The sequence below is a fragment of the Conger conger genome, chromosome 5 (genome assembly GCF_963514075.1).
Source record: "Conger conger chromosome 5, fConCon1.1, whole genome shotgun sequence".
NCBI classification, from domain to species: domain Eukaryota; kingdom Metazoa; phylum Chordata; class Actinopteri; order Anguilliformes; family Congridae; genus Conger; species Conger conger.
Window position 1 is genome coordinate 59,625,573 of NC_083764.1, and position 23,686 is coordinate 59,649,258.

The 23,686-nt window shown below is 43.9% G+C and overlaps 1 protein-coding gene across 1 annotated transcript in view; it reads right to left on the reverse strand.

Moving 5' to 3' along the window:
- st6galnac5a (ST6 (alpha-N-acetyl-neuraminyl-2,3-beta-galactosyl-1,3)-N-acetylgalactosaminide alpha-2,6-sialyltransferase 5a) overlaps window positions 1-20,700 on the reverse strand; it is a 34,517-nt gene extending 13,817 nt beyond the window's left edge. Inside the window, exons 1-2 of the mRNA XM_061243094.1 lie at window positions 20,508-20,700; window positions 19,339-19,536 (exon numbers count right to left, since the gene is read on the reverse strand). Of these exons, the coding sequence (XP_061099078.1) occupies window positions 19,339-19,536; window positions 20,508-20,522 (213 nt within the window). The 5' untranslated portion in view covers window positions 20,523-20,700. The remainder of the gene's footprint in view (window positions 1-19,338; window positions 19,537-20,507) is intronic.
- Window positions 20,701-23,686: the final 2,986 nt, after the last annotated feature.

Here is a 23,686-nt window from a genome sequence, read left to right on the forward strand (position 1 = left end):
TAGGAATTGCAGCCCATTTTATACATAGTCCCCCCATTTTAGTGACTGGATATTACATGTATTGCATATATAAATATTATACAATACAATACCTATATATCCGTCTTTTTTAACTGACCAAAAACAGTCACTGTAGTAAATAGTGAGTAAATATTACACAGTATGTATTGTATATACAAACATCATATTCTATATACACAATACATACAGTATAATATTGTCTCACTAATTTATACAGTGATCATTTTTTGCCAAGAAGACAGATATATTTCTGCTCCTTTCAGCACACGCATGAGCACACAATGCTCACCATTTTCTCCCTGGATGTCAACTACCTCTGGAAAATCTCTGAAAAGGATATACTACGGTACACAATGCATGTGTGCAGATTAACTGGCTTCCAAGGCCATAAGCAGTTTCCTTTGAAAGGTGCATGGATCATTTACAGCTTATGGAAATGAAACAAATACGCACAACGCTGCCTTGAAGAGCAGCACTGGAAGAATCAATGTCAGATACAGTGAAATCACATTAAAGGACAGAACGGGAGCGCTGCAATGTGAAACGTGACTACTTTTCACCAAGAGATAAATAATGAACACTGCTGTGAAAAAAATAACTGCAGAGTGCAGTGGTGTTAGACTCAATTCCTGCGGGGTACCTGTAAACATGTTATTGTTGAAAACATTCTCTCGCCTTAATTGCTCTAATTAGTCAAAATAGCAGTATACATTTTCGTCTGCACATTTCCCAGAATACACTTCAGTATATGTTCATAGAGCAAAGAGCAAAAAACAAGCATTGGCTGAAATGCAATTTATTTATACAGAGACATTTTTTTCTAACTAAGTATATTATTGTGCTACAGTAATTATGTAATTACAACCCCTGCTCCCTCCAGGGGTTAAATTTGACAGGAGTTTCAGAAATTCATGAACATAATGACAAACCGTGTGGCATCATAAATCCTGTGCAATCGGGACTGATGTGTACCGAAACTAGAACCCTGTCCTTGAAATGATACTGTAGATGCTCAAGTCTGTTAGTATGCGCAGCAGACAACAAAACAGAACCTGTGCTTACACTTCAAATTTGACCCCAATTTAGGGCCCTCCATCACACCCCATACTGAGCCTCGCCCTTGTGCAATCTAATACAGCGGAAGTGCCATGCAAAAAAAGAGAAGGGGGTGGGTGGCCTAAAATGAAAATGTCATACAGGAAATTAAAAGCCGCACATTGATGAGTGAGGGGAGATAGCTGCTTCATCAGATGTACTGGTGTCAGTCAGTCAGTCCCGTTTTTTATCCGCTATCTGTGCCCCATTAGCAACACCATTTCACCGGAGAAATTCAAGTCCATGAATATTCCTGTTGAGGAACAGAAATATGGTAGAAGTAAACAAGTACAGGTTGACATTTTTGAACTGTATCTAAATGTAAAGCCTAATTAACATGCATCAATATTTACTTGTGTCTCAGAATTAATGAGTTCTTTATGGTATTTTCCGGCAGACAGTCTTCTTCAAATCTTTATTGAGATTACAACTTCTTCGTACATAACTGCACGATGCATAACTAATACGATGCAGTGCTTGTGGAATTATCACAACAAAGAGGCAATCATTCTTCTAGTTGGTTTAGTTAAATAAAAAATAATCTTGAGCTCTTACGAACCTTAAGGAATCTGTCGGTAATCTGATGAAAAACGTCTCGGCTGTGAAGTGAACAGGACAGCTCGTAAATACGGTAAATACTGATCCTCTTTAGAGAAGAGGTCTTTAAACCCATGTGTGGGAAAGGTAATAAAAGGCTTCTTCCTCTTGCTGGTCAGATTATTCTTTTAGTGTTAACTGAAATCTGAGCCAACACGCATATGCTGGGCACTAAATGAGAATAATGATACATTGCAAGGGTAGTAATTAAGGTACAGTCAATTGAGGACCCTAATGGGACTTTTTCTTTTGTATCTCTGATTTCAGTTTGCTGGTGGTATAACAAAAGAGACAGAGACAAAACACAGACAAAAGATGCTGGAATGTGTCTAATGCCCATGGAAAATCATTAAGTTAGACAACAGTTGGCCTCACACTGATGAGTCTAATTGGGGAAAAGTTACTAACAAGGATTTTAAAAACCTTCCTGCTGATCAATTATCAGGGGAGATAATAATTTGTTTAGATACATCTGTATGTTCAAACAAGGAATCTCACAAGTTGAGATAGTGACAGTGATTTTAAAGCTTTGGAAAGCGCCATGGTTTTCTTCTTGTAATTGAGGCAGGCATTGTATTGTTGCACGCAAGAGCTAATGTTTCTATTATTAAGTACAAACATGATCAGTGGGGAAGCGCAGTTTGTTTTGTGGTAAGGTGGGGCAGCTCCTTGGGGGTTCTGCTATGTGGAGGCTCTGATACAGTGTTCTTCAACTGGCAGCCTGACAAAGACGGCCACTTTTTCATTGGGAAGTTGTTTTCATTTAAAAAAAGAGTCAAAAATATGACTGCCCAGATCTGTTTTTGTAAAGCGTAGCAGTGTGAATTATAAGCACAGCTACGCATATTTTAAGAAGCCGTCTACAGGTGTTTTATTTACACAGGTACAATATGTCTTAATATTCATCATGGTTTTAAAAAATAAAACTGTGAAAACATTTGGCCCGTATGTGCTGGTTTTAAAGAGAATCTGCTCCCCAGGAAGAAGTGTTTCTGCTGAAAAACCCGAGTCGAGAGCAAAGGAGGCAGATGGCCTGACACAGTTGGAAAGGCTCAGCCAGTGCGCTTCTTATATTCGTGAGGAGACAACAGCAGCCAAGCGCAATATGCTCATCATGGGTTCATCATCATGAGCAGTAGAGCCTTACAGTGGACTCCTTCCCCCTCTTTACACCTGGAGCTAAATTAATTACCTTGGTATAATGTGCAGACCATGCGATTTAATCTGTTCATATTCATCTACGTGAACCCAAAAATATGTTCAGTTTCTGCGCTTACGGAATTGTTTTTTGCTGAATAATTTCGCTGATTTTGGTTCTTTTATGACTCAAAGAAGGCTTTGCTAATGAACTCTCATCTTGAAAGCAGATAAAGTCGATCTTGTTTGTGTTCACATAATCAAATCTGTGCGCAACAAAAATGAGAAATCAAAGAGATATCAGTGTACAAACATCAGATGAACAACAATGCTAGTTCAAACGAAGAAGACCAGCAGCACTCCGTCTCCCAGTAAATCAGCCCACCCTCGAGTGCCGGCTCACAGCAGGCCGTAAAACAGGCGTGCGTCGAAAGACCCACTCTGAGTACGGGAAGGGAGAAGTTATGGAGATGCGCCGACGGACCGGGTCCCTGGCCGGATGATTGTCTTGCCTCTTTGCCCTGAATGCAGAGGGTGCTCCCTTGTAAATCTCCCGCGCTTTTGAAGCGAAGATTAACAAAGACGGAGCCTTCCCGCGTTCTCACGGAGGGGGCCCCCGGGGAGATATTACCATTCATCCCCAGCTTTGTACGAGAGAGATGGGCCCCGGCGATAACCCGCGCCTTTCACGGCGAACCGTGGCTGCGCGAGAAAAAAAAAAAGCAATCACGGAGAAGAAAAGGTGAGGGAGGAGTGGAGTGAGGAGAGGAGAGGAGAGGAGCGGGCGATAGGCAGGGGTAAACAGAAAAGGAACGCCTGGCAGAGAAATGGTTTGAAGGGGAAAAAAAAATCTCGTCAGGATTATTCTCAGACAGTCTCCTGTCTGTAGTTCTGTGCAGGGCTTTGATGAATAATAATCATAACAGGATTAAATAATTCAATCAGGGAAGGGATGTCTGTGTCATTACCTGCTCAGTGGAGGTCTGGACATTAGGAACGGGATTAGGAACGTTTTATAACCTACTTCAAATTAAAAAATGCCAATGTCCAGCCCCAAACAGGCATTTGCTTCCGTTTTTAATCTTGCTTTGTAGAAATTACAGTGAGAGCTTTTGGTGTAGTGTCATTTTAGTGAATTTTACTGTAGATTCTACAGTGTTGTCCATTAAAAAAATTATAATCATCATCATCACCATCTTCACAATCATCATCATAATAATAATTGTCATCATCGTCATTATCAACTTCTTCAGAGCCCTTTAAAATTGAAAGAGGTTTGTCGAAATATTCAGATGAGTTTTTAACACTGCAAACAAATGAAAACCAGGGCTTCCTACACCTGACATTGGGTGTCAATAGCGGGACCTTGATTGCGAGTGGGATGCAGGGACGATGATGGGCGACTGTGAGTGTTTACACCGCGGCGTGCATTGTGCTCCAGATGTGTCTATCCTGTGAGCTGGCCCCACGCCACGGAGAGGCAGACAATACAGCGCACGCCTCCGGCAGAGCGACGCTTTCCCGCGGTGCTCGGGGGGCTGAGGACGGCGGCTTACAGCCGCCATTCACACCCGAAAAAAAGAAAAGAAAAAAAGAACAAAAAATAAAAAGCGCGCTACGCTCAACACTGTTTCAATGTCATGTCTGCCACATCAGCAGCTGCCAGGGCCCGCGACATTCATCAAGGCGTTGTGAATGATTCTGAACCACTTTCCAGTACTCATTAGTGCCTATTGAATAGCACGGAAAGGGAGAAAGCCTTTGTAAATGAGATTTCAGTCTCATTTATTTTTCACAGGCTATAAATATAAACAGAGCAGAGCCGGTTGCCAATATTGTGAGATTTCAACCGAACATCACCCTTCTGATTTTGGAGATTCAAATGTCATCGCAGATTTCCATTTTGCAGCCTTGAAAGTACCATTATGCGCTTACAACATCAGTAAACATAACCTGGGCCGTGACTGTGACTAAGCCACAGAATAATGCATCATTGTTACATTCTACAATACAGAGCCCTGCTGAAAAAAAAAAAACAGCTCAAGCTAGGTTTTGAAAAAGCTGGCAATGTAGCTGGTTAACTAGTTCATACCAGCTTGGCCATGCTTGTTGACCATAGCTGGATTTTACAGCAAGAAGGAGTGCACAACTAGTTTTTGAGGTCCAAATATTCGATGAGAACCTATTTTTTTCCCCACAGTTGAGTGGTTGAATGGTGGAATGTATTTTAATAGGCCGAAAATATATCAGACTGTGACAGCATTTCAAAGCTCCACCCACTAAACCACTCAATCTTAACACTCCGTGTTTAACGACAGACAAGCTGGGGTGGGCTTCTCTCTGTCATTCGCTGTCAATCTGTGACATGACGTCCGTAGTCAGGCCTCAAACCTGGTCATTTGCTCAATGCACAAGCGGGAGGACAGAGAGACAGCCCCGAGGAGCAGAGCGAGATAACAGTTCACTCACATCCTATTAGCCTATTAGCCTGGATCATACAGAGGCTAAGTGGAACAAATCTAAAAAGGTGTAAATATGGGGGAGGGAAAGGATCCCGTACAAACTGGTCCACTCCATCGCTATTAATAATGAGACAGCAGTCCAGCAGGTCACCATTAATGTGTTCCACACTGGGTAACATGAGTACAATACGGCTGATTTTCAATTGTATCATGGAGCATTTATACCATGCCTCGGCTGAGTAATATTGAGCGAAATTGTCAACCCATAGCCTACACTAAGTGCAGCTCAATGGAGTTCACAATTATTATTCATTTAATACACCGCTTGGACAATAAGATTTAACTATATCTTTGTGAGGAGGATCCACAAGGCAGTTTTGCGACCGTATGTGAGTGAGACAGTGGTCTGGATTAAATAAATAACCGTCCTTACAGGAGTTGTTTTGACTTTATCAGCACTGTTTGATAAGTAAATATTGATGTGCTGCATAACTCACCAAACCAGTGCGAGGAAAGATGAACACTAAGGCATTTATTTGTCTGAGTCAAGGTTAATAAAAATGTTGATTGAATCCAGGCAAGTGTGTAGAACAGAGCAACTGCACCACAGTGTTTGCACAGATATTTTCTTACAGTATTCAATTATGAGGAAAATTGGAAGAACTTTGACATCTTGTCATTGTGTCATGTTCACTTAATTTCACTTCAGTAGACAGCAGATCATAAATAATCTATGCCGTACATATAAGAATCAGATATGGAGTCAGAATGGAAGCAAACTGTTTTCTCTGGGTTAGTAATTTGTTTATTGCCTCATTTGCAACAGGGATTAGGCTAATTGTCAACACAAATGTCCACATTGCAAATATTTAAAGATTAATCATGTGTGAATATGAACAGATTTCCTATTTGTTTTTGGGTGAAATGGTCATATTAATGATTTCATTAAAAAGAAAAGCAATTTAGCCTGGCCAGAAATCTTGTCTGACTAATTTTGCTGACCTTTAATTAATACTTCTGCTTCCAATATGCGGATAATCTCCAGGGAAGCACTATTGACATAAGGACTTATTGCAGCAAGATTACACCAAAAACACAAATAATGGCTTCATCATTCTTTATCTCAGCATGGAAGAAAAACTCATCAATCAGGACTAAATGGTTGAAAACTGCCACAGGCAAAAACAAACCAGAGAAGATAAATGTTTTCATGCGGTGCATTGATCTTTTCTCTTTCTTTGGCTCTGATTGCAGAAATACTGCAATATTCAGCCCGATATCCAGCAAACTCTAGCAAAAGACGACATGTAACGATTCAACATTTAAACTGGGAAATGTAAAATAATCATCCTGCTCTTAAAGGCACGTGAGTGGCTCCATGCTTATGGATTTGCATGTGAAATGTCAATGTCACAGCCTACTATTTCTACCTGAGAAGCACTGAAAGGAAAGCAGCAGCATGCAAATGAATGGCGTTTGTGAAACGTGCTTATTGAAATAGAAACGCCCTTCACGTTCGGCGTTACCCCGCCGGAGCCTGGGGCTCGGCTTGCCTGGAAGAGAGTGAGTCCAGGGGGCCTGGGAAGCACCGTGTCTCATCTCTAAACCTTCCCTCCCCACCTTACGGACACCCTCACTCACAGGCCCCCCCCCGTTGGGTACGGCCCCTGTCCCTGCCAGTGCCACTGCCTTTGCGTCCCCGTGTCCTCTCACCAGGGCGAACAGATGTCAGTGTTCTCCTCTGTGTGCCTACGAGGCGGCGTGGTGCGTTGCCGTTTGACTCCCGGCAAGGGGGTCTGCAAGGTGAAGAAAGTGTCGAGCCGCTCAACATCGCTCGCATTCCGGAGAGCCTCTCACACTCGACCTCTGACCCCACGAGAGAGCGGCCAGGGCACGCTTTGTATGTAGAGCCAGCCCAAGGCCCCCCAGATACCATTCACCGTTATTCATGACTGCGAGTGTTCGCGTTTTGCAAAGGGCTGGATCAGTGTCATTCTCGTGAAGCGGGAGGATGTGGAATGCATGGGTGAAGCACGTCCGTCAGAAACAGCGCGAAACACAGACAACAACCAGCAATCCGGGCCACAGAAAGGTGAGGTGAAGACCCCGATCGTATGTCGTACAGCATTCCTACGTTCGTTCCAAAACTGCCAGAGGGCGGCTAGTCCAAATACCTTCATCTTCTCTGTCCAGCACAGAAGACCGGCACACTCGTATCACTCCTTAATTAGCGCGATTAGGAGGTGAGTCAAAGTTTGGATTCTGTTTTGAAGAGTTATAATTGGCTCTTGCAGTGGCCACGTACGCCGTGTAGGAAATAATCCCCTCCCACTCCGTTCCCTCTGTCCCAATTAAGTCAGAGCTTGACAACTTGAGACTCATTAAAACTTTTTTTTTTCCCGCCCTGATACGGAGGAAGGACGTGGGCTCCTGCTCCTTGCTCCCCGATCCCAGAGGCAGACGGAGAAACAGAAACGACTTCCCATGTCATGTTCATCTAATGGGCCTGATGTGTCATCCTGGAAGGCCAGAAAATCATAACCGATTACGGGTCAAGAGTGATCTGCACTAACAAGGAGCCTCTGCCCAGGAACTATCTAATTGGTGTCTGCTGCAACCCTCTTGCCCCACACCCCCCACCCCCCCAACCCCCTTCCTTACTCAAACCACTCAGATAACTCACTTCCCTGAGTAGCAGGTTCACCACATATTGTACCGTGAGCCAGCGTTTCCCTACATGACCTTCCTCCAAGACTCAACTCTCCAGCCCTACTGGGTTGAGCTGCTACAAAGACTGTAAGTATACATGTAAACTTCACTGCTTTCAATGATTGTATAATACTGTATGCACAACCACAAACTGACTAAAGGAAATAGGGGAGTGCATTAGTATGAGAAAAAAAAAAACCTGACACTTTCATTTTTCCTTTGTGTACCTCTGTTGCATGCCATGTTGGTTCATACGGTTGATGTTTGAAAGGTTTTTTTCTTTTCTTTTCTGATCATTGTGTTTTGTGCGACTCGTAGCACACTTCCTCCACACAAAGGGTAGTCGTGTTCTACTCTTCGAGGGGCAAAATCAGTGGCCGTGCCGGGGGCAGAGTTGGTTTGTGGGCCATCATCGCTCAGATGTTTCTGACTCTGACCTTCTGCCAAGATATCCCCAGACGGACAATTGCTCACTTAAACCATAATTCTTCCAGAAGGTGTTTCGATCGCTGTGCAGTTGAAGATAGCCGGTGACCGCATTCGTACTAAAAGCTGCAGGATAGCTTGTCTCTGCCCTGTTATCAGGCTACAAAGATGTATATATACAAAAAAAATTCAGTTCTGAGTCTTTCTGTTACTGAAACTGAAATGAATCATTCTCCAGCATCATTATACTGTAGATGTAACCACATCTAACACTGCTTTGATGAGACAAAAAGTATAAGCATTAATGACATATTTAGAAAATCTATCTCTTATCACTTACCCACATGTATATGCCATTGCAGTGTATTCTTAATACAACCTACTAATGTTTTTGTTTGATGAAAATTGATTGACTGACCTCAAGAGTCAAGAAAATGCTAAGTACACTTCACTCATAATCAAGCAGTAATCACAGGAACCCACCTTTGAACCTTATCCATGATTACAGTGACATATTAGCCTGTATGCAGTATTCATGAACAGCAATGCAACTGAATTATGAAACCTGGAGGCATTTCTTTCGTGAAGCATAAAAGCTGAGCTGCCGAACGTGCAGAAAATAGGCTCTTAATCATACATTTTAAAAGAGTCATGAGCGCCATGCAGCTACTGTAGAGAGTTGCTTTACAAACGAGAGCTTCTCCCTGATTGAGTTTAGTAAAGAGACCTATTCCCTCCAACAGATGGTATTATTACAGGATAACAAAACGCTACAGAATGAAGTTGTGATTTGTGAGTGTTGTTGGTGCACAGTGCTACCAATACACCGGTGTAAATCTCACTGCAGTGGGCCGTACTGTACCACACAGTGGCACCGTCCTTCCGCCCCATCTGATAGCTCAACCGGCGCACTGTACGTCTCCCCCCCCCCCCCCCCCCCCCCTTATGAGTCGTACTTGCTTTCAGACCGAGCAATAAATCCAGCAAAAAAGGAGAGCCGCACAGCTGTTTTCTGTCCCTCTGATCTGATAAACTGTCTCCCGCCTCCCCTTCCTCCGTCACTGATAGCATCGACACGGGGCCTCGCACTGACTGCTTACAGGGCTGGAGAGGACAGGGGGGGGGGGGGTGCTTGAAGAGGATGCTGGATGGGGGGGGGGGGGTTGGGGCAACCCTGCTATGGCAGAGATCTACTGCGTCGACAGGACTGGTGATTACCAGGTTTAAAGGCCAGCGCAGATTGATGATGGTGCCGCTGACACCTTAAAGGTCAGTGGCTCTTCGGGGGAGACATCTCTTTGTGCCACTGGAGAAGGGTGGGGGGTGGCGGGGGGGGGGGGTGGAGGGGTGATTGCATTAGCGCTGCGGTTTTATGCCATATTCATGATTCTATGACTATAAAGATGAGACAAAGAGGCAAGGCAACAGCCTGCATGTTAATAAGCTCCATCAGTGCTTTGCTGTAAAGTGCTGGCCGTAGCAGGATCCGAGGCGCTGGGTCATCCCCAGCATTGACCTCCTGTATCTTTATATGCTTGTTTTTGTGTTTAGTGTTTTGAGCGTACTGTTCTTTTCCTTGTACTACCTGTTTGGACACGATTGGAAGATTGATTGAGGAGGGAGGAATCTGACTGGCCAGAAACGGATGGATCCGCCCACTGGGGCATGAGGCGGTTAGGTGATGGCATCAAGGGTTCTTTTCCTGTCAGGTAAAGATGGAAGTACTGCACTTTACCCTCTGACTCAATCAGACTTTCTCCTTCTGTTTACCGAAAAGCTCTGTTCCAAATAACACCTACCCAGCATTGCCCACTGAAAATTCTGCAGCAGCTTATTTTACAGTTATAATGTTAAAAAAATATCATTAATTAGAGCTTGGTATATATTTGAAGTTGTCCCCCAAACAGTCATTAAGTGTTTTAAAATGGGCCCAAGGGAAAATGTTTAGCGGGAAGGGCTAAGCAAACAGCATGCCAATGACCCTCATAAGACTGATAGCACATGGTCCCTCCATTCAAACACAATCCTTCCACCCGCTTTTATTCTCCTTAGTATCCTCCTGTGTGTCTATTAAAAGGGCATCAGGTAGCCATTCTTAAAACCCCTTTAATCTATTATATATGAGCTCCCATCCCGCTCCCCCCTTCCTCCTGCCTGAACTATAATAACCACCAATGCCCTGCAATTTCGCCAATGCACACCAATCAAATTAAATGGGCAATTAGTGACAGGCTTTTTCTTTTTAATTGCTGAATTCCGCCCTCCCCCCCCCCCCCCCCCCCCCCCACTGCAGAGATCTGTAAATTACAGTAATGGATTCCGGGGTTTGCCGTTGAATCATTCCCCCCGCTCGCTGTCCTTAGCGCTTTTATCGAGTGCCATGAGTCTCGGTGGCACCTGGGGGGGGGGGGGGGGGGGCAGGCGCATCATTTAGGAAGTTCTCATACATTCCCCCCGCGCTGCCCAACAGGTGACGAGAGACCGCACAGACAGCACCTACTGTAGAGCGGGCTTTAATGGGTTTTCAGACGGTAAGATTACGAGGGAAACGTTCCTAATGATCAGCAGGATGTCCGGAGCTCAGAGGGGAAAGTGATGTCTGCAGCCGGCGCCCGTGGACTTTTTCCGCGCGCGGAGGAAGACAGGCGCTATGTCACGCGGACCTCGGGGCTGGAAGCCAAAAATAAACTTGAGGAAAAATAAATCTTTGACCGACCCCGGCAGGATCCCGCTGAGGCGCATCACTTACTGCTCGCCGTGAGCTCTCGCCATTTCCGCTTTCGGTCGAAGTTTCAAGCAGAAGACGGTGGTGGGCGGCAGCTGATTAAGAGAGAGACACGCACACAGCTCCCCTCTCCGTAGTTCGAGACGTCACGTTGCAGAGGCAACGTCTGCGTGATGTGCTCTTGACGGTTTTTAGTCCAGTCAGAATTCAGCAATGTTTACTGAGGCTTAATGTAAATGCAAACTTTGGTGTCAAGGCTCTGCCTCTCTTCACTCTCTGCCTCTCAACAAGGCGTGACTACAAACTCCCCCCCCCCCCCCCACTATTTGGGGATTTGAGAGGCAGAGCACACAGGTGGACGCTGTGGTGGTGGTGGGAGCACAAAAGTTTTGAAGGTCTGATTTAGGAATACGCAGCATCATTCGAGCAAATGCTGCTAGCAAATGTGTCAATAGCATGCAATATGAGCAATGCAGCTTACCAAAACAGGCAGTGCCGCAGAAAAAGCAAGGCAGCGCTATGGCTTTAGCGTGTAGAAAGAGCCAGGCAGCGCTATGGCTTTAGCGTGCAGAAAGAGCCAGGCAGCGCTATGGCTTTAGCGTGCAGAAAGAGCCAGGCAGGGCTATGGCTTTAGCGTGTAGAAAGAGCCAGGCAGCGCTATGGCTTTAGCGTGCAGAAAGAGCCAGGCAGGGCTATGGCTTTAGCGTGCAGATAGAGCCAGGCAGCGCTATGGCTTTAGCATGCAGAAAGAGCCAGGCAGTGATATGGCTTCAGCGTGCAGAAAGAGCCAGGCAGCGCTATGGCTTCAGCGTGCAGAAAGAGCCAGGCAGGGCTATGGCTTTAGCGTGCAGATAGAGCCAGGCAGCGCTATGGCTTTAGCATGCAGAAAGAGCCAGGCAGTGATATGGCTTTAGCGTGCAGAAAGAGCCAGGCAGCGCTATGGCTTCAGCGTGCAGAAAGAGCCAGGCAGCGCTATGGCTTTAGCGTGCAGAAAGAGCCAGGCATTGATATGGCTTTAGCGTGCAGAAAGGGCCAGGCAACGCTATGGCTTTAGCGTGCAGAAAGAGCCAGGCATTGATATGGCTTTAGCGTGTAGATAGAGCCAGGCAGCGCTATGGCTTCAGCGTGTGGATAGAGCCAGGCAGTGCTATGGCTTTAGCGTGCAGATAGAGCCAGGCAGCGCTATGGCTTTAGCGTGCAGAAAGAGCCAGGCAGTGCTATGGCTTTAGCGTGTAGATAGAGCCAGGCAGTGCTATGGCTTTAGCGTGCAGATAGAGCCAGGCAGCGCTATGGCTTTAGCGTGTAGATAGAGCCAGGCAGCGCTATGGCTTCAGCGTGCAGATAGAGCCAGGCAGCGCTATGGCTTTAGCGTGTAGATAAGGCCAGGCAGCAGGGCAGTTTTTTATGACTGCAGATGCAGCATCGGATGGCAGATTTCACAAAATGAGCAAGGGCCTGAACAGCTAAGGTCGGTGGTTTGTATAGCCCCTCCCATTAGACGTAAGCATCATGTGATGGGGCGGACGCTTTTCGAGCTGTCTGCCTAAACTAGCTCCACAGGCGTCACATCTTTTAGCTACCTGTTGTGTGTGAAATACCAGCTTTGGAAGACTGAAAAAAATATTTTTCAGTTCCTGAACAGATTACAGTGCATGTTTCTCAACAGTCCCATTTCTGTACAATTGACACTTTTTCCTATTTATCTGTTTATTAATTGATTCATGCAAGTTTTTTTTATTGAAATTAGCAATTTACTGAGTGTCATGCCTGGGATGAAGTCCACTTTCACTTCAGTCAATTCATAAATCATTTGAAATTCGATTATTCAATTGAAGAATCCTCAAAGACAGTATAGGCATTTTTCAATTTGTTAATTGAATTTCAAATGATTTATGAATTGACTGATGCGTAAGTGGAATTGACTGATGCTTTGTATAACCTCGATAAGCAACTGAAGCACAGTGTAGACCAGGGCTGCTCAACCCTATTCCTGGAGATCTACCATCCTGTAGCTTTTCACTCCAAACCGAAGACAGCACATCTCACTGAGCTACTAATTATTAGAATCAGGTAATCCAGGAAGAGCGTTGGCCAGAACTGGTGTAGACTGATTCCTGCCCATGCCATTAGCCATTGGGGAGACACTTACTGGCCCCAGTGTTACCCAGGGAGGCTTAGAGTAAACTCATCTTGGAACAGTATCATGGAACACGTAGTATCGCTCGCCTCATCACACAATAACAACTCAGTGAAGTGGGCACCTGCCATCCATCTCTGCCAGATACACCTGCAGATTCCTCCAGAGCAGTGAGCGTACAGAGGAGCTGTCAGAGTGCAGACTGTAAAGTACCTGTGGCTAAAGTGGAGTTTGGAGGATGTGTGCGCTACTGGCTGAGGACATTGCAGCAATGGGACAGGCATTTACACATTGTAAACGGGCATCTGTAAACAAATCAAATCCGCTGGAAAAAAATATTAGGGAAAAGGCTATTAATTATTTATATGGAGTTCCTCTAGGATGCAAACACAGTAAAATTATGTATGCACTCCCATTCATAACAGTTGCTGTTTTCATCCCACCAATGATTTAGTACGGTGTGCAAAACTGGGAGACAGCATACAAAGCATAACATGCAATTAATATGACATGTTTAAGATATTTCATTCTTCATCCAGGCTGCTCAAATGTCAATAATAAATTATCCAAAAAGCATTCTACTAAAGAAAATGACCGAAATCAGAGGTACAAGGTTCCCAAAAAAGGCTAGTTTCCCAAGACAAATACAATGTTCTTTTCCTAAAGAGAGGGTAAACAAATGATCAATCTCTTTCCCCTACTTCCATCCATACTACCCATAAATCATTATTCAATAATATGTGACTGTGGCATTAAGGAATAATCCATCTTCAGCACACAAATGTCAACATTTCTTAATGCAATGAATGGCTCAGCAACACTGACATTATTGATGACAAGTCCCTCATGCGAGATCACTGATCCTTCAACACTGCGCTCGTTTGCGCGAGCTGCCTCATTGGGAACCGGTGGTATATAAGCCGAGCAAGCACACTCCACAAGCCTTTAATTTACTTTTGGCCCCCACAGTGCTTTCAAACATCGCAAATATGGCCTTTTCATTCCAAAAACACAACTTTTTTTTTTGTGGATGAAATTGCAGAGCGTGAAAATGTTTGCTGTTTATTGGGGTGTACTGGACTGAATGATGATAGTGGACTAGCATAGGGCAGGCGTACTGCATACGCTGGTCTCAAGTACCCCGGGCTCAAATTCCTTGCGTGTGGCCAGATTGGAGCGATTTTCTGATGCGATCCCATCCCAGCAGCTAATGGAATAGCCTGTGCAAGGACAGGCTTGTAATTGACACTATACAAATCAACGCCTTCTCAGGGTGTCTTCGGAACAGTGCAGCACATACACCAACTAGCAGGGACGTGATTGGCCCAGCAAAAAAAAGATGGCCGCTGGCACGGAGGGACATTTCCCATAATTTTATGAAATGTATATATGACACTTACCATAAGTGGAAGACAGTTTTGAGCACAACCGACATTTGAATTCATACGAGGTGTGAGTCAACGATATATTGAAGTGATAGGGTGTTTCGTTCAAGTTTAGCACACCTCCACTATGCCATAACAACCCAAAACACATTAGCATGTCACTCCACTGTTTGATTTTGTTTCCATTTCATATCAAAACATTTGGCTAGAGATGTTCTTAACACTGTCATGTGAATGTCATGGGCTATCAGTCCAGGCATCCATAACTTTGTATTTACATGTAGGTACACAGGATTAGTGGTAGCCCCAGCTGATGGGTGGCAGTGGTTTACACCCTACACGTTCCAGGGTGCTGCTATAATGCTGAGAGGGACAGAGCAGAACTAGGGAGGGTGCAGCCCTGCTTATCTGGACAGCCAGCTTTCAGGACCTTGGACAGATACACCCTCTCCCCAGGTGCTGAGGTACAATCCTCAGAATGGTATTTGGAGCAGATGTTACACCTTGCCCTTGTCACACCTGTTGTGAAGGCAAAGCTCGCTGCTCCTCCTGTGGAGACACTTTCATGGACGCAGCCGTGAATCTTTCGCCTCCACATAAAAATACCCCCTTCCTCACAGAAACAATTGATTTTGATAAACCAATTACTTATTGTGCTTGCTTTGTTTTGCTCGTATCTGACTTCTCATGTTTGGCAGAGCCCTGGTGGACAATGGAGAGCTCCTAAATTCCTACTCCTATTTTGTGCATGTATCAAACAGAAGCCTCAAAACAATTTCAACTCAGTATACCTGAGTGCATAACATCAATATTCAACTTAACCAGTTACAAAGAGAGTAGAAGCAATTCTAAAAAACATTCTGTTACAGAGGACAGAGGAAAAGGAATTCCAAAAACCTTATATACCAAATATTTTCAGGAGACCTTGTACCTGTCTTGGTTTTGTTATCTGAATAAAAACGGACCTGTGAATTTTATAAACATTGCACCGGTGAAACACCACCCACTGGGTGCCTGACTACTTGAGCAACTCAGTGTATTTCTCTGAACAAAAAGGCATTCCATGAATTTGCCTTTTTCGAGGAGAGAAAGTGTGTCTGAATTCAATCTGGCACCACTCAAAGTAAGAAGCTAAAGGTATCTTTTATATCCCGACGGCAAATGAAGACGATTAAGAAGTGATGCACTGCGGAGAAAGTGGAGTCTATGACGGAGAGCCACTGAAGCCAACCAGATGAGGAATTCTTCAACCCAGCGGGGGCACCTTTATGCAAATCGGTGCACTGATCCCTGCTCTTTGAGTGGCTGCAGCGCCGTGCCCGCATAACAGCAGCCTATCGTCAGAGAGAAGCCGAAGTTGAAGGTTTCCCTTTTAAGGTGGCTCTGAGGCGGGCGCAGGTGCAGTTCAGAGGAGGCCTCCGGGTGCATTTGATGCGCACCCCAATTAGCCTGATTAGCTCTCCTCCAGGTGGGCGAGGAGGGCCGCTCATCTGCACATGAAACGAGTCGAGAGAGGAAGCGGAGGAGTGGAGCCGCGCATCACGTCCCCTCCGGAGGCCCCGCCGCATCCGCAGGTGTGCGTACGCCGACCGGGCCCGCTGCCTGACGCTTCGGGCGACGCTCGGTCGCGATTACAAACAGCCGCCACGAACGCGGCGCGGATCAAAGACCGCCGCGTAAAGACACCCGCAGACGAACCCGCCGGCACGCGCCGAACACCTGCTCGATCTGCTGCGGAGGTTTATTCACGGAGCGGACGGCCTCGGCCAGAGAAACTTCCCCTGCTTACGTCCGACTAAGAAACCATTTACGCAGGTGGGTAAATAGACCGATTACATTTTTTTGTCATTCTTTTCTCCTTTGTCTTGCCAATCTGGGATGTCCAATTGGATTCATCAGCGCTCATTGCTGCAGAGTTGGCTATTGATTGAAAAGCGAGTGCGTGATGTCAGCGGGCCGCTTCGTGTCACGCTGAGTCCACGAGCTGAACTGGCCCAGATGTGAATCACCGGAAGACGCCCCAAGTGTAGCTAAACAGGTGGCCCTGCAGCCCCCCGGTCGACCAGAGGGGGGCGCTGCCGCATCCCCGACTTACTGAAATCAATTTCCCCTCGCCCTGCGGGGCTGCCTGCCACAGCTGGAACTGGAACGTTCTGGAACCAACACCAGACTCTGGAGCTCATCCGAGCTGCAGAGCAGTGCCTTGACAAGATGAGCCACCCAATCAGTCAGGCTGATTCAGTACAACTTTTAGATTGTAGCTTCATCTACGACCCATAACCCCCTGGGATTGAGTCAGAAATGTGAGTTTTCTGATAAGAGGAAAACATTTCAACAAATGTAGAAACAGAGCTATTATTTGTATGGCTTTGCTAGCCTGTATTACAAATGTTCTAACTGTTTTGAAATTCATTTTTAATGAAATGTATCTAATCTGCTTCAAGTGAAATCGGAATGCTACAAAATATACAGAGGTCTAGCTTCAAGGATGTGTTCACTGAGTATTTTGTAAGACTGGTAAAATATTCATACAGCATCTGCAAAGAAGACATCAATGTACATATCTTACATATTCCTCTTTCGATGAGGACACAGAAAACTTTACACAAGTAATGTTTTGCCCAGTAAGTGTTTATCTTATGCACTTACATAGCTTTACTGAACTGTGCCCCTCTGAGAAAAGGTCAGAATACCAGAAAAAAGAAGCCCATCCTTTCAGAAAATTATCCACATCTAAATATTTGATGAGCAACCCATCCATTATACATTTCAGAAAGAGACATTCATGGCACATGGTGCTTAAGTGTTCCAGGTGGCTCAGAAGCACACTGTCTGAGAGTCTGAGAGATTATTTTGGATACAGAGCTCACTGTTTTAATACCAGCCCCCACTTCCTCCTCCAAACAGCTATGCATCCACCGTCCGCCCCACATAGATGTTCATAAGGTTCAGTTATTTCAAGTGTAGTTTTCATGTCAGTTATTTTTTTAAATGAAAAAGACTGGAACGCTATCCCTCCGAAATGTCCGTTAATCTCTGCACCAACCCTCAGGAAAGGTGCCCACACCGTGGCTGGGATTCAATTCAACTCTCATTAATTCTTAATTATGACTCGCAAATACATTAAGGTGTTTCAATTTTTTTTCCCTCACAAAAGAAAGTTCATTTTTTAGCTGATTGGTTAACTCAAACCCAAACTCAGTGAGGGGGAACACTCAAATATAATTGTGATATAATGCACAGTTCTTGATTGAGCATTTATGAAGGCTAGCACTACAGTACATTCATGCTAGAGTATAAATGTCCAGCTGTCCTCAGACATATCATCACAATAACTCAATATGAAATCCATACAGAGCACTCTGCAGCACTTAAAAGCTCTGGCAGACCTTGGGCTATTGTCAGCACATCAATGCTAGCTGGACTGCCACAGAAAATGCGGTAATCGTTAAATAATCTGACTGAAGGTCACGTGCTTGGTCAGTCCATTCTCGATGCCTGTCTGAACGGAGGTGAATCAAGAACGGTGAGCCCTGTCACACTGAACCTGTGGGAAACTCCAAAAGCTTTGTCAGTTACCCATTTAAACCCTTTCCCAAAGGTTCCCTTTGTGATCTAGACTGGAACTCTCTTGTAGACAGATTGGGACTGGTCAAGATTAATATGGGATCCAGAAAGTTATGACCAAATGATCATTTCCGTCTCAGGTGCTGAATGCAGAAAGATCTGCGGGGGCTGTACTGTAGTGGATTGGAGGGTAGTATCTCCAGTCTCAACCAAGCAGCAATCTGCCTATTCTCTACAAAAGCTGGCACGGTTCTCAAAGTGACCACGAAACCAGACATTTCTTTCCTACCGCATGATTCAGAAAGCTGACAACTACTGAATCATTTTCCGAAAATGCGCCAGTGTTTCCTGTGCGAGGCATTAATGTGTTCAAGTCAGTACTGTCCCACACAGATGCTCACAGTCGGGAATGTGGAGCTTCTTGGCAAAAACATAGTTTATATCACAGTACAGAAAATCAAATGCGTTTCACACTATCCAGTGGCTCCTTCTAACACCTTGAACAGCATATCCTGCAGAATCTGTTTCTTTTTAAACCTAATCAGTCTGACCATGATCTCCAATCTCGCAACACAACACCAAAGTTGTTTCAATGCCAGATTAGCATAATACTGGCACATTATAAATTCCAGGATAATTTATCTTTGTGTAGTTCTATAGAAACTAATAACAGCACATCTTTTACAGTACTGAGCTGTTACTAGTTTATGTATGAAGCCATACTAGTCATCTAGGAAAAGTATGCAGTACTTTTGATAATTGCAAGGGTGTGCAAGGCACTTAAAAAGAATATCCAAAATCCGGCGTTTTGAATTTGACGTCGATAAAGAAATAAATCAACTGAATACAAATGATAAACAAAAGACTGCATTTTTCCAAAGGGCATCAAATCACAGCGATAACGCTCTGTGCCCGTTATTGACAAGCAACCTGTCGATTGTCGGCGCTAAATACCCAGCTTCAAACTAAAGCTGTCAGGGGTAAATAATGATTAATTTAATAAAGGACAGATCGTCAATACAGGCTGCCCAGGTCATCTACTTAATTCCAATAAGGGACCAGATGTTTAAAGCTTACCTTTTGATCGATGATGCTGCTGTATCCCTGCAAAGTTGATATCTGCGGTTTTGGGGTCTTGGCATTTGTTTTGGCGGGTTCTTTTTGTCCACTGTCCACATCATTACGATCTCTTGACGTGCTGTTGTAGCTGGTGTTGTACACGAACAACAAGCTGGTACACATGGTAATTACTAGAAACACAGCCACGCCATGCCGCTACAATAGAGAAAGGAGAGACAGAAATCATCATTGCAATGCACATTAGTTGAGAAACAAGTTGCAAGAAAGACTATTCTGTGGACACGATGTTGATGTGGATGCAGTCTATAAAAAGAGAAATCCAGGACGCCAGAGCAATGTTAAGGCGCTTGCGTTTCTGAAAGATTAAGTAGGCTATTGTAGAAAGCTTTCATACCATAAGTGCATACAAATAAAACATATAAGAAATATGCTCGGATGCATTCACCCCATACGAGGTTTCTGCTATAGCCTACATAGCCTACAGTTGTTGTTTAAAAAATAAAAATAAAAAATAAAAACTTTACAAGCCCTAATTATTCAAGAGTACCCTACATTGCAGACTGACTGAAACAAAAGATCTCATGAAAAAACCTTACTTATGTAGGGTAGCCTACTACAGGTGGGTGACAGGTTGCTTGTCAGAACCATTTATGTATTTATGTATTTATGTATTTACTTATTTATTTATATACAACAATAACAGATATGATTCATGTTTGTTTGTTGAAAAGATCATGCAAGAAGGCAATGTAGCATAAAGCTAACGCTTACGCTTCTGCGAATAGTTTACTAGCCTTATGCGTCTTTAAACTGCATTCGCCTATAGACGGAACGTTTCAGTGTAGTTGTGAAGTCGCAAATGCACGTCAATCGCAGCTTCGTCTTTCCGATTGTTAATAGTTTAAATGCGGAGCAATATTGTGCATAAAAGCAACACATGTACACTAATGTCAAATTCGGTTCACAGTCAGTAAGCATTTCAGTGCGCAAAACAATTCTTTATACAATTATTATAATGTACTTTCCTTTGTCACGAAATGCTATTGTGTTTGGGACTGCAGGACACGCGATAATCCCAAGAACGATTAGTTATTTGTAACGATACTCGGTCGGAGACTACCTGAACCATACAACATTTCATAAAAGTATCACAAAAAAACTGTTACCATCGGTGTCTTCATTTTGTGGTGCGCTATGCTATGTCCACAAGTCTTCACATGTAGGTCCACTTTTCTTCATAGTACAGTACATCAGGCTAGAACGAGGCTAAAAATCCTCATCGCAGTCCGGCTGGAGCACATCTGATGCGCTACACAGTGCATCGCTGTTATGTCAGATTACCGTTCGCACGGGTATGGACTAAACCTATTCTCTCACTGTAATACACAGACTAAGAGCGGTAGGCAGATGTTGCCACTCGCAGTGGTCTGCATGGTCTTAAAGTGCACAGCGTTTTAGATTATAGCACGGATATCGTAAACAATGGAATCTACATTTCACAGCGCCCACTTTACACTCAGCCGAATCTTTTTTCTTTCTTTTTTTTTTGTTAGGCCTGTCTCCGAGTTGAAAATATATTTTAGAATTATAGCCTACTTGTAAAATATAAGCATATCACATATTGGCCAAAATTATATTGGTCAGATTAGGCAATGTTAGACCTCTCCCATTTAACTACATTGTTTACGATTAAAATACGAATATACAACAGTACGCATTCTATGTCAATAGAACGATATTACTGTTGGATTTATTTGTAGCTATATCTATATACGTACATTTAAAGAGATGCTCATTGTATTCCATAGTTATGTTTGGCACAAGTGTGGGCAGACATGTTCACATGTTATCAAATGCAGGTCTCAGTCAAGTCTCAAGTCTCTGAGGGATGAGTCCAAATCAAGTCTCAAGTCTCCACAATGGTGCAGGCTAAACAACAGTATGGCTTTAGAAATTAGTCACGATTCCTATGCTCGTTGAACATATAGAAACCAGAAGTGTAGATTACATTTTGTATATGACATCACGTGTGTGAAAACTGAAGAAACAGTATTATCAGAGGCAAAAAATGTATTCAATGCATTTATTCATATATAAATGCGCTACCATGTCTGCCAATGCCAACATTTTGCCAAAACCTCAGGTCCGGATTCAGGTGGTTCTACAGCTTTTAATGTCAACGTCTATTACAAACGATCTAAAGTAAATACAGTTCATATTTCCATGACACTGGAATAAGAAACAATGTCCACGAAACTACTACATAACGTCACCTAACAGGATATGCAAAATGACTTGCTGTCCTGCTTGCATATCGAGCTCAAAGGTTTTTAAAATAGTGCAACCCTTTGCCCATGCAAACGCAGCTGGTTCTCTGATCTATTTTGACAGTTAAAATGGAAGGGGCTTGTCAAGCCAACCTGAAGAAGTTTGTCCTAATGTTATTGTACGTTCCGCGACTCCAGTCCCCATCTCTGCTACTAAGCGCAGAGCATGCAAGCTGCACGGCTAATGTATGCAATGCATGGCAGGCTACACATGAATGCCATTTCAGAAGAGGCAGATATGGATAATCTATTATCACCACTTGTTCTGGGGAGCTTCGGCGCTCCCCAAAGAGCTGGTCATGAATAAGCCTGCAACGGATTCAGCCGCACAGTTGACAAGCAGCTCGTTCCACCACCTTGGGGCCGAGTCGGGAGGATGAGGCTCCTCTGCTGGGGGGGTCCTGGAGAGAGCGGGGTAATCATCCACCAGCAGCGGGTGTTCACATGTGGTGTGCAGAGGTGTTGAGGGAGATCAGGGACCGCGGTTAGCCCGCGGTTTTACTGCAGAGGTAATGGTAAGCATAAACAATGCTGAATTGGATATGGGATACCAGCACTAGACAGTGTCGGGGGAAGGGAGCAGGGGGGAAACCTGTGCCTCACCACTAGAAACAAATTGTTATTCAAAACAGAGAGGTCCGTTTATAATTTGTGCACTATTATTCGTTACTTAGCTAATGCTTTTATCTAAGGCGACATACAGTTGATTAGACTAAGCAGGAGACAATCCTCCCCTGGAGCAATGCAGGGTTAAGGGCCTTGCTCAAGGGCCCGACGGCTGTGAGGATCTTAACATTCAAGTAGACGCAATTTATTTCGGTTTTCTGTCTGAGAATACTCGCTGAGCATTCAGCCTGAACGTAAGTATTATATAAATTATGCCAATATAAATTTAATCTGGAAATACCTGAACACCATGGTTTTCAATTACTTTACTGAATTCCTCATCAATCATCTTCAAGTAAAAATCAAGCTAAGTAAGAGAACATGTATTGCATATTCCTTACTAATTTATTGGTTCAGCATTTGAAGATCTGTGTCTTTAATTATATTTAACTCTACGTGAGGAGACTCGATGAGACATTCAAGTTTATGTGTGAATGTATTAAAACTTTACCCTCTTTCTTAAGTTTAATTCTAAATATAACGGAATAGGTCGGTGGTCCTGTTCCCAGAATGCCACATACCTGTATCTATTCAGGCTTTGAATTAGAAACCTTAAACACACTGTCAGTTGCATTTATTCAGCCTATCCACTGATCCAATCGTCCAATTAAAACTTGGACCGTGACGAAAACGAGATCGCAGTCTCCGGAAACTGTCTCTGGCCATCACCTCAGCTTGAAAGTGACATCACACTTCATTAAATTCAATGTATCCTATGGCAACCGTTCCATTATCCTGAAGAGGCGCCTTCAATTTCAGTTCATACTTTTGTGTGACACATCAGGTGGAAACAAGCATTACGAGCATAATGGAAGCTATTTGACCTTATAACAATGCTAGCCCCCTATTAAGCTGACGGGTAAAATGTGAAATGATTTCTCTAAACATGCACCAAGGAAAACGTAAGCAGGGTAGAAAATGTAACCTTCACACCTTGGTGGCATTAAAAAAAAAAGAAAAAAGAAAAAACATTGTGCAAATGATGCATTAAGTATGACTTACTGACTCATGAGGAGCGTACTTTAATAACGTGATACCACTTTCCCCCCACAAAACAAAATGAGGAAACTTCCGTCCTGTGAACTATTTTGTTGTAAATAGATCAATATTTCCGCACAAGCAATATAATGCAGTCAGCTCAGCTCAGCGAGCCCCCGAGCACTCCTGTTGGCAGTACATTATGAGATGTGACCTCAAATATTGTTCTTTATCGCAATCTTTATTGTGATTCATTTGCTTACATCTTTTAACTGTGTATATGTATTCATCATTATTAGCATGCTCGAAAGCTACTGTGAAGAAAATGTCATTCTGGAGTGGTTAAATTACAGATAAAGCTGCCATGCAATGAA